The sequence below is a fragment of the Monoraphidium neglectum genome, assembly GCF_000611645.1.
Source record: "Monoraphidium neglectum strain SAG 48.87 unplaced genomic scaffold scaffold02121, whole genome shotgun sequence".
Taxonomy (NCBI): domain Eukaryota; kingdom Viridiplantae; phylum Chlorophyta; class Chlorophyceae; order Sphaeropleales; family Selenastraceae; genus Monoraphidium; species Monoraphidium neglectum.
The window spans coordinates 1-10,397 of NW_014011507.1; the positions used below are offsets into that span (position 1 = coordinate 1).

A 10,397-nucleotide genomic window follows, 5' to 3' on the forward strand; every position below is an offset into this window, starting at 1 on the left:
CCCACGCACACCCCGCCGCAGCCGCCACCAGCTGCAAGCAAGCCCGGTTCGCCGCTGTGCAAGCACGCGCGCGGCGCTCGGGGCCACCCCACCCCCGCCACCCGCGGCCCCTCCACCCACCGCGTCATGACCTCGCTGAGCGGCGTCATGCGGTCGTTGACAAAATCGACGTCGCGCGTAGTCACGATGCCCAGCAGCCGGCCGCCCACCTCCCCGGTGTCGGTGATGCAGGCGCTAGTGAAGCCGCGCGCGGTCTAGCGGGTAGGATGAGGGATCGCGGGCAGCACGGGGGCGGTGATCGGGCGTCATGCATGACGCGGCATGACGCCGGCTGGTGACGCGGCGTAGTACAGCGCGGGGTGGGGATGACTGATGCGAGCGGAACCCGCAAGGCATGCCGTAAGCAGCCTCAGGGTTCGCTGACCATGTCACGAGCTGCAGGCGCCTCCCGAAGCGCACGTGCGCCCGCACACGCACCGACAAGCGCGCGCACACACCCGCGCGAGCGCACACATGCCCCCGGCTCCCACGGCGGCCAGGCGCCGCCGCTGCCTGCGCTGCCCCTGCAGACCCACAACCCGCCTCTTCAGATTCTCAATGGCCCGCGAGGCCCACCTGCAGCTTCTCAATGTCTCCGACCGTGGCCATTGGCGGCAGCACCGCGGGCGTCACCACAAACCCGGGGATGTGGCGCTTCACCTTGAGCACGTGGTTCAGCTGCTCCTTCACAGTGTTGTTGTAGTGGATGAACCCCATGCCGCCGAGCTGCGAGAGGGGGGCGGGAACGCACGGAGCGCGCGCCGTTTGGCGGCGGCCCGGGCGGCGGCAGGGCTGGGGCGGGGCGAGCAGAACTTGGGGGCATCAACCACGGCAGACGACGGTGCAGGCTCGGCGTCCATTCGGTGCCGTGGTAAACGTGGCTTTGCAGAACTCAGAGGCGTGACTGCGAGGCCACGGCGCTCGCCGTGGCTTGGGCGGGCGCCGTGCCATCCGTCCGCCGGGCGGGCCGCGCACCCCGCACGCCGTGTGCGGGTCGCCGCGCGCCCACCCACCGAGGCCATCGCCACCGCCATTTCAGACTCGGTGACCGTGTCCATGGGCGAGCTGACAATGGGGATCTGCAGCTGGATGTTGCGGGTGACGCTGGTGGCCAGGCTGACCTGCGGGGTGTGGGAAGGGTTTGAGGGGAGCCGCCGCCACGTCAGCGCCCAGCAGCGCCGAGGGGAGGTGACGCGCGGTCGGCGCGGGGGCGCGGCGGCGACGGGAAGCGGGATGCAAGGGGCTCATGTGAGGGCGGGGCGTGGCAGGGGTGCAGCATCCTGCCAGGGGCTGGTGCAGGCGGGATCCGCCGGCGCCGGAAATCGCTACCCATTGCTGACGCCGGCCCGGCCAAGGCAACGCCAGCCCAGCGCCAGCCGGGATTCTCCCCACCTCGTGGGCTCCGAAGTAGATGTGACCCGGGTGCATGATCACATCATCATACGTGTAGCTGTACCCCTTCCCAAACAGCTCGCCGGCTGCGAAGCCTGTGGCGGGGGCGTGCACCGCGGAGTGGGATTTGGCGGCCGACACACCACAGCCGGCGGCGGAGCAAAGGATGGAGCGCGCTTCACCCCGTGACGCCCACCATCGTGATCCGCGAAGACGCCGTTCTGCACGTCCGTGGGCGACATGCTTGCAGCACGCCGTGAGGGCGCGGAGAAACTCGGGACAGCTGGAGGCGGGAGCGGACCAGCGCTCGATGAAGGAGTGCGACCACTGTGCAATATTTGGTCGTCTCAAACGCTATGGACAAGGGAGAACACGTGCCTGAGGTGGCGCCTCCCTTGCTTCTGTTTGGTCTACACCGCAACGGTTCGAAACGCCCATTGCCCAAAAGTTATCATCAGATGAGTTGGAGTGGATGCAAGCCGTACGTCTGAGCCGATCAGGGACAACACTATCACACTGATCTGATCCAAATATCGCTCTTCCGCACACAAGCCATCAAGTTGTCAATCTTATAAAAGCATTCATCAGACTGTTTTACAGCCACTTCACCCCACAGCACGGCAAGCGGCGGTGAACTCGTGCTGCACCAGCAAAGCGCGCCACTTCTCTTCCGCCCCAGCTGATAGTCACCTGCGCCGGCGCAGGCCCCCTTGCGCCGGCGCCATGCCGCCAAGGGCTCGCAACTCTGCCGGTGGCACACTCGCCATGCGGCCGCCGTCGGGCTCTCAACGGAGCCCTACAAAGGTGGCCCGTCAGCAGCAGCAGCAGCAGCAGCAGCAGCAGCAGCCAGAGCAGCAGGATGTCCTCTACAACCCCACCAACTGGAAGAACAACTTCCAGGTCGTGTATTACCTGTGAGTTGGAAGACGTGGGGGCATTAATCCGTGCTCTTCAGACCAGATGGACCACAGCAGACAGCCACATCAGCTGCGGCGGCGCAGTCGTGAACGCAAAGCTGCCGCCGTGGCGTACACCAGCGCAGTGGCACGCCAGCGGGCAGCAGGCCGCCGAAATGCCGGCGGCAGTGATCCAGACGGGCGGTGATCCGCGCGCCGCAGCTTTCAAGAGGCGGTCGCTGAGAAGGGAGGGTTTTTGCAAGAGCGATTGCTCTTGCCCACCCAAGGGCCCCTTTGAGCCCCCGCCGGGCGCTGTCCACTCGCCGGGCGCCCTCGCAGGCGCACGTACATGACCATCGTGGCCGGCCTGGTGGCGGGGATCCTCGGTATCACCGATTGGCTGGGATTTGTCGTGTACCTTGTCAGCCAAGCGCTGGTGAGCGCACGGCCGGGCGGGAGGAGGGCGGCCCCAGCGCGCCCAGAGGGTGACGGGGCCGGGCGAAGGGCCCGGCAGCGCGTGCGCGGCAATCCTCCTTTCGGCCCGAGTATGTGTCTGCCCCTGCTGCCGCGGTGCCACCTGACACCGGCTAGGCTTGGCGTCATTGGCGCCAGGGGCCGGCGCAACGCGCAGGCTGCCTGGGAGGCAGGCGGGCGGACGCGCCTTGCAGGCGCGCCTCGACTGCTCAAGATTCGCAATCCCCCGTCCCCGCTCCCCCCGGGCGCTCGCCCTGCCCAGTGCGTGCCTCTCATTTTGGTCAAGTGCGGCGGCAACGTCAAAAAGTACTTCCCGTCGTGGTGGGTGCCGCGCACTCGCAGCGGGCGCTTGCAGCAGAGGCTTGGTGCAGCTCGCCCACACGCTGGTGTATTCTCAAAGTTGCAGCTCCCCCGCAGCTTGCCTGTGCCAGCACTCCCCCCTGGACTCACCAGGGCGTGCGCAGCTGGCGCGACTCGCTTGCTCACACTAACAACACGCCGCTGCACAAACGCACCAAGCCTGCCAAACCGCTGCCCTCTGAACGCCACACCACGACAGGGACAAAGTGGTCCTGGAGCACGTGTTCTCATCGACGGCCATCTTGTCGTATGTGCTGTGCTGGATGATAGGGTACAACCTCGCATACGTCTTCTAGCATGTAGTGTACACTCGCGCACCCACTTGTAACAAGGTTTTCCAGTGTAGACCGGCAAGGCTATTTTTTGCATCCAGCGAAGGTCGGACAAAGGTCATCAGCCATAGAGGTTTGTTGCGACGCGGGTCCAGATGCAAAATCGGGCGGGAACTTATTGCGGGTTGTGCTGCTCGCGATGCATCTCTCTGCCATGTTCGCAGTGAAGAAAACGATCCGCAAGGTTGCTTGGGGCGGCATGGCGGCGTCGTGAACCGCGTGCCGCTGATGCACGCCTGTACCTGGCGTTTGCGACGTTCGCGCTATGTGTACAGTCCAGCTATCTATGGTAATAAGCTATATTATTACTCAGCTGCTTATACAACAACCCCCCGAGACAACAACTGATCTACTACCGTATTTCACGTCGACGGTCAACCTCAAAGCCTCATTGAGCGCGCGACACTGTCAATAGCCTCGAAGCACTCAAATCCAACTCAGAGCGATGAGGGCTGCCTTGCCGATGCGCTGTGGTGCCCGGAGAGCGGCGATGTCAGCTGCACCAGGTGAGTGCACGCCTCTGCTGTGTGCACAGGCTGCCCATCGGTTGCTCAGAGAGCAATGCTCTTAGCCTTTAAGCCCTGTCCTATCATCACGATACCCCGCCCGTTCCTCGAACCGTAGCGCGTCTAGCGGCGCTCAAGCAGCATCGGCCCCTCACGCGGCGCGCCGCTGCTGCGCCTGCCGTGTTGGGGGTGCTCGACAGCGAGCAGCAGATTGCGGCTGAGATCCTGGAAAGGGAGGCGCAGCTTGCGGCCATGTTCGAGCGCCGTCCGCTGCCGAAGGTGACCGAGCGCATGGCCGGGTAGCACAGGCAGCAGTGGGTGTTCTCACTTCGGTAGTGCCTCTGCCCAAGTTCTATGCATCCCATTCCGCACCCATCTCTTTCCCCATGCTCCGCTGCCTTCAACCCCCTCTCCCCCCTCTCAAACCGTCCCCTGTACCCCAGGCTAGCGAGGTGGCGGTGATCCGAAACGAGATCAACGCTCTCAAGGCGTCCCTGCCCGCCCGCTCCGCCTCCCCGCCCATTGCGCCGGGCGAGCCGGTGCCAGCGGTGCGCGGGGCGCCGCGCAAGGCGGACCGAGAGCTGGCAGCGCGCGTCATGGCGGAGGTGCGGGCGGCTGGCATGGGTTGTGGGGCGGGGCCGCGGTGCAAGGTTGGCCTGGGCTGCCGGGCGCGCGCGGCTCTGTTTGAGCACGGGCGCGGCTGCGTGCGAGCTCCTGAGTGACGAATCGTGCACCCCTTGTCCGGCCCTCCAAGCCCACACTGCTCGCTTCTTTGACCACGTTTTGCGCTCACCCTGCACAACATGCTAACCACACCCCCAAAAACCCGACCCCGCGCAGCTGGAGGCCGCGATGAGCGGCGGCGGCGCCCTGGGCAACTCGGAGGACGCCGAGATAGCGGCCCTAGAGGCGGAGAACACCGCGCTGCGCGCCGACGCGCACGCGCTGCTGCAGCACCAGGCGCTGCTGGAGCGGCTGCTGGCGGAGGCGCGGGCGGCTGACGCGGAGCGGCGGCGCGTGGAGGCTGAGGCGGCGGAGTTGCTGGGGCGGATGAGGGCGAAGCTCACGGGGGGTGGGGCGGCCGCGGACGCGGCGTGAGCCGGGGGGCGCCTCGCTGGCGGCGCGGGCGGGGTCGCGCGGTGCGTCAAGCTCCGCGGCGGCGCAGGGATGGGGGGTTTTCGCATAGCTGCCTCTCGATAAGCAGGCGGCCGCCGTGAAGCGCGTGTGCTTACGAGTGCTGCGTTGAGGTCACCATCAGGTAGTGGGGCCTTGGTTGGGGTGCGTCGCGGCCTATCCGTGCCGCGGGCTCTGCACCTGGCTGCTCGCCCTCGCAGTGGCCAGCTGTGTGCTCCAGGGGTCATGGCCGGGAGCCGGGCGCTGCCCGTGCTCGGGTATGGCCGACCCAAAGTCAACAGTGAGGAGACCCAAAGTCAAACGCGCCCTGCTTTTTCCTTGGACAAGCCAATCAACAAGACCATATGTGTGGGTAGAGTAGAATGACTTTCAATCTGCACATGTGCTTGCAAACATCCATCCACTGTAAATTGTTGTCCTCAAAATAACCGAGTCAGCCTGCGGGCGGTGGTCAGCCTGGTGTCAGCCCAAGCCGCGGATTTGCGGGACTACTGCATCCCTGCAGCAGATCCCATCCTTGAGACAGCGTGTCACCCTGAAATTGCTTTGCTGAGCTCTTTCTGTGATTTTATGTTTTTTGAGTTTGAGACTGCAATGGTGTGGTGTTCAGGTCCCCAAGCACTACTTTCGTCGCATTACGCACCAAGTCAGGTGGGGCCAACGGGTTACTTTGCTGGCCGGGTGAGGCACCCCAGCACGCAATCACAGCTGGGACGCAGAAGCGAATTCTGCAAAGGCCATCCAGCTGCTTTGACGGTCCTGGTGAAGCAGACCCCGCAAGCCCGTCCTTTCGGCGCATGGACGGGCTTTTCAGGCATCGGCGCGCCTCTACTTGAGCTTGGCGACGGCAAACCGCGCTTTTGATACATTGCAATACGACCAAAAGGCTCTGGCAGCGATCTGGGATTTTTTCACAGCCTGCATCAGGGCGACGGCCCTAGCATGACGCGAAAAGGCGGCAGAGCGTCTTTTGTATGCTCAGGGAGTACAGCTTCCTTTCGTGGGCCAGGTCGAGAACGGGAAAAGGAGTCTTTTGTTGCGACAGATTTCAGCCTCCCGGCTCTTGGGGCCGTCCGTCGAGCAAGGGCGCAGTCATGGCAGCGCGAATGTGGTCAGCCACCCCTTGCCAGTGCCTCGCTAGGCCTCGCTGGCGCTCTTCGGTGAGCGCCATCGCCTCGCCTGGATCCCGGCACCGCCGTCGTTTTCCCCCTCGCCCCAGCACGCCCGTCTGCCCCCGACCTTCTTCCTGGCCATTTATCCAGCGTCTGCAAGTTAAAGATGCCGCCGAGATGGCCCGACCACGCACGCACGCGCTGATCTCGCCCCCAACACTGCCCCCTCGTCCGTCGTCGCCTGCCGCGGCCGTCACCACCCAGGTGGCGTGTCAACCCCCTAGAGGGCTCCATCCGCCGTATGTTCCTCAACATAGACACTGGTGGCAAGGTGGGGGGCACTGAATCCTGCGCCCCTCGCCTCTTCGATGGGTGTCCATACTTACTGCGCTGACCCCGGCCGCGGCCAGCGTGATCAGCAAAACGCCCGGCCGCCTCCTGGCAGCTCCGCCCTGCCTCTGCTGACCCGCTTCCCGCCAGCGATCAAAGCCCGCGCACGCGACCTCACACAAACAGGGGCACATAACAGAGTCAGACCTGCGGCAGTATGCTGCGGCCCAAGGGCTGCCGGCCACCTATGTTGGGCCGTTCATGGACGCATTGAAAGCGGACCCGGGGTCCGAGGGGCAGAGCGGCGGCGGCAGCGAGGGGGGCAGCGGCAGCGGCGGCGGCGCGGCAGGGGAGGTCGGATTCAGGCGCTTCCGGAGGTGAGAGGGCTCGAGCGGCTGGCTGGCGGTGTGTGCATGGGTGTGTGTGTGTGCGGGGAGGGTGAGTGGGTGCGTGGGTGCGCATGTAGGCATTGGGGAGTGGAATCGTGAGTGCATGTGCGCGCGCGTGTGCGCTGATGTGTGTGCGTATGCATGGGCGCGCATACGTGCGCGTGCAGGCGTACGCGTATTCATGCGGCGCACAATGCGCGCCTCACCGCATCGCCCGGATACTGCCGCTTGTTTTCCGGTCTCTCGACGGAGGCCGCCAATTCCACCGGCTGCCGCCGCCACGCGCCCGCCCGCCCCCGCAGCTTCGCGCTGGCTCGCGAGGAGGGCCTCAGGGAGGCCTTTGACATGTTCGACAGGGGTGAGGCGCCGATCCCGACTTTGCCCGACTGATCAGCCCATGCAACGACGCGCGGCGCCTTGTTGAGGACGGGGACGGCAGCCGCACCCGCTCGGTGCCTGCGCTGTCGCAGTTTGGCCCGACCCTTGCACTTCCGCCCTGCCTGCTCCTTTTGATCCTCTCGTCCCCTCCACGCGGTCACCGGTGATGTCCACCGTGACATCCGCTTCCCCCAGCGACCTCGCTGCGCGTGTTTGCCCCCCTCTTCCCCCCACCCCCAAAAATATTCAAACGCTGCCCTCCAACAGACCGTGACGGCGTGATCAGCTACGAGGACCTGGACCTGTCCCTGCAGCACGTGACCATCTGCTGCCCCAACACGCGCTGCGTGCTGCGGTGCCGGCAGCAGGTGGTTGGGGAGCTGCTGCGGCGGCTGGACACGGACGGGTCGAGGGACGTCAGCTTTGACGAGTTCAGGAACTACTTCTCGCTGCTACCGCAGGTGAGGGTTGGCGCACGCATGCGTGCGCGCTCTCTCTCTCTCTCTCGCGCGCGCATGTGTGTGTGTGTGTGTGTGTGTGTGTGTGTCCGACAGAGAGGGATAGAGGGTGGGGATTGATGTCTGTGTGTGTGTGTGTGTGTGTGTGCGCGCGTGTGCGTGCGTGCACGCGTGGATGTGTTTTAGGGGAATCCGTACGGGTGCGCGTACGTGTGTTCTCATCTTACCTTGCTGGTCTCCAACAGGTGGTACATCCCATGCTGCAATTGGCACACACCACCACCAGCATACACACACACAGACAGACACGGTACACACACATGTGTATATATATATGTGTGTTGTGTGTATATGTAAATATATGAATCCATACAAATGCACACACGTCACACAAAACCACAGGCGCGCGCGCCTGCCCCCACACCTCTTGACACATGCCCACTCCCCCACCCATCCACCCACAGAATGACGCCTCCATGCTTGTGGAGTACTGGCTGGGCGCATCCTCATCCGGCAGCTGCGCGGACATGGGCACGCGCGTGGCCGTGCAGGAGGGCCAGCGGAGGGGCTCCCCCTGGGGTGAGCGCGGCGGGGGGCGGCGCGGCGCTTGCTCCTCCGCCGAACCAGGCCCCTGCATCAGGAGAGCCGCCAGAGAGAGAGTATATGTAAGACTTTATATGTATGCACATGTGTATTAATGTTTTGGCACTATGGGCCCACGCCACAAGCCGCAGCAGGCTGGCCTCCTTGCCACCACCTCACCCTCCTTGGATCATGTGACGAGGGATGCTGCTGCCGCCCCCTGCCCCCGCCCCTGCCCCGCAGGCCACCTGTTTGCCGGCGCCGTCTCCGGGGCCGCCAGCCGCACCGCCACCGCGCCGCTGGAGACGCTGCGGCTCGCGGCCATGGCGGGCGGCGTGCCCGCAGGGGCGCGCATGGACTTGATGGCCGCGGAGATTGTGAGGAGCCACGGGTGGCGCGCCCTGTATAAGGGTGGGTGGTGGGGTGAGGGGTGCGGGGCGTGGAGGCTGGTTGGTGGAGGGTGGGCGGTGTGGGTATGGGGGGTCGAGGGTTTGTGGGTTTGTGGGTGGGGGAGGGCTTCTGGTCGAGGTGGGGCTGAGTAAGCAGCTTCTGGGCAGGGGTTGGGGATCGGCCCGGTCGGCGCCCACAGAGGGCTTCAAGCCTCTGCAGCGGTCAGCCTCTGCCCCGGCCAGCCCGAGCAGCACAGGCTTGGGCGTGGGGCTCCGCCGCCGTCCTGTGTGACCCACCTTCTTCCCTGCAATGTACCACCCTGAAGCCCCACACTCTGACCAGAGGCCCCGATCCGCTCCCACCCCCAACCAAACCCTCCGCGGCTGGTGCGGCTTCAGGCAACGGCATCAATGTGATGCGCTCCGCGCCGCAAAAGGCGCTCGATTTCTTCAACTTTGACCTCTACAAGGCCCTCCTCTCCCGCGGCAGCGCGGCGGGCGCGACGCTGCATCAGACCTTTCTGGCCGCCGGCCTGGCGGGCGCCACCAGCTGCCTGCTGCTGTACCCTTTGGATGTGAGGCTTGGGGCCGCCGGCGGGGGTTCCCCGGTTGCAGGCGGGGGTGGGGGCTGTCCGAACGCAGGCGGGGTTGGAGCCGCCGCTGGGTCGGCCAGGTAGCTGCCGCCTCACCTTAACCCACAGGTTTTTAACCAGGGGGGAGCCTCCGCAGCGCAGGGCCTGCACGCACGCCGTCAGCCGCGACTCGCAGCGGCCCGGCGCGCGAGAACCCCCATCCTAACCACCGCCGCCGCCGCGCGCACGTCGGCTGCGCCCCGCAGGTCGCACGCATGCGGCTAACGCTGGACACGGCGGGCCGCTACCGCGGTCTGGCGCACTGCCTGCGGACGCTGGTTGCGACCGAGGGCATGTGCGCGCTCTGGCGGGGGCTCGGGCCGAGCCTGGCGGCCATCTTCCCAGAGGCCGCCATCACCTACGGTGCGCGCGCGCATGGATTGTGGGGCACGCCGCGCGCCCAAGCTTCTCGCCTGGCACGCCCCACGGCAGGCGCGGCCCGGCCCTTCGGTCTGCTGCCGCCCGCCGCACCCCTGCGGCACCGCCGGCTTGCGAGTTGCCATGTTTGGTAGGATCGCTACGATTGTTTGCTGCCTGATGAAGCGTGGGTGAGCCTCTGAACTTGCCGTAGATATCAAGGGTCAAGGACCTGAAACAGCAATGGTGCCTGATGGCTGGCAGAGGGTGAGTACATGTGACATCACCGGCCGCAAACCGCCCTCTCCCCCCAGGCCTCCACGACCTGCTGAAGCGGAACTACAAGCGGCTGCGCCACGAGGAGCCCGGCATCGGCGCCAGCCTGGCGGCCGGCGTCGCCTCCGCCAGCATGGGCCAGGTGCGCACGCTGACATGGCGCCGCGGCCCAGCCGCGGAGCAGCTACGGGACGCGCCCGCCTGCGCGCCCGCCTGCGCCCCACTGCGATCGACGCAGGGCTGTGCGCCCAACAAGGCACGCGCGCGACCACGCCGCTCTGCGGACCCCCAATCGTAGCCGAACGGATTCGCTTGGCACTTCTGACAGTGACACCGCTGCCAGGAAGCGTGCGTCCTTGCC

The 10,397-nt window shown here is 65.8% G+C and overlaps 3 protein-coding genes across 3 annotated transcripts; 2 read left to right on the plus strand and 1 right to left on the minus strand.

Moving 5' to 3' along the window:
* Positions 1 to 594: 594 nt before the first annotated feature.
* On the minus strand, positions 595 to 1,673 carry MNEG_9941 (IMP dehydrogenase; the record flags this gene model as incomplete). The annotated part of the gene is made up of 4 exons (XM_014041585.1): positions 595 to 765; positions 1,053 to 1,160; positions 1,432 to 1,526; positions 1,628 to 1,673. The coding sequence occupies 4 exons, from the start codon at positions 1,671 to 1,673 to the stop codon at positions 595 to 597; spliced, it is 420 nt and encodes a 139-aa protein (XP_013897039.1).
* Positions 1,674 to 2,196: 523 nt separating this feature from the next.
* On the plus strand, positions 2,197 to 5,097 carry MNEG_9942 (hypothetical protein; the record flags this gene model as incomplete). Its single annotated transcript, XM_014041586.1, has 6 exons — positions 2,197 to 2,345; positions 2,667 to 2,763; positions 3,064 to 3,122; positions 4,200 to 4,278; positions 4,443 to 4,604; positions 4,840 to 5,097. The coding sequence occupies 6 exons, from the start codon at positions 2,197 to 2,199 to the stop codon at positions 5,095 to 5,097; spliced, it is 804 nt and encodes a 267-aa protein (XP_013897040.1).
* A 1,739-nt stretch (positions 5,098 to 6,836) lies between these two features.
* On the plus strand, positions 6,837 to 10,361 carry MNEG_9943 (Calcium-binding carrier protein SCaMC-1-A; the record flags this gene model as incomplete). Its single annotated transcript, XM_014041587.1, has 9 exons — positions 6,837 to 6,952; positions 7,267 to 7,322; positions 7,610 to 7,803; positions 8,265 to 8,379; positions 8,626 to 8,793; positions 9,171 to 9,346; positions 9,610 to 9,766; positions 10,075 to 10,178; positions 10,335 to 10,361. The coding sequence occupies 9 exons, from the start codon at positions 6,837 to 6,839 to the stop codon at positions 10,359 to 10,361; spliced, it is 1,113 nt and encodes a 370-aa protein (XP_013897041.1).
* Positions 10,362 to 10,397: the final 36 nt, after the last annotated feature.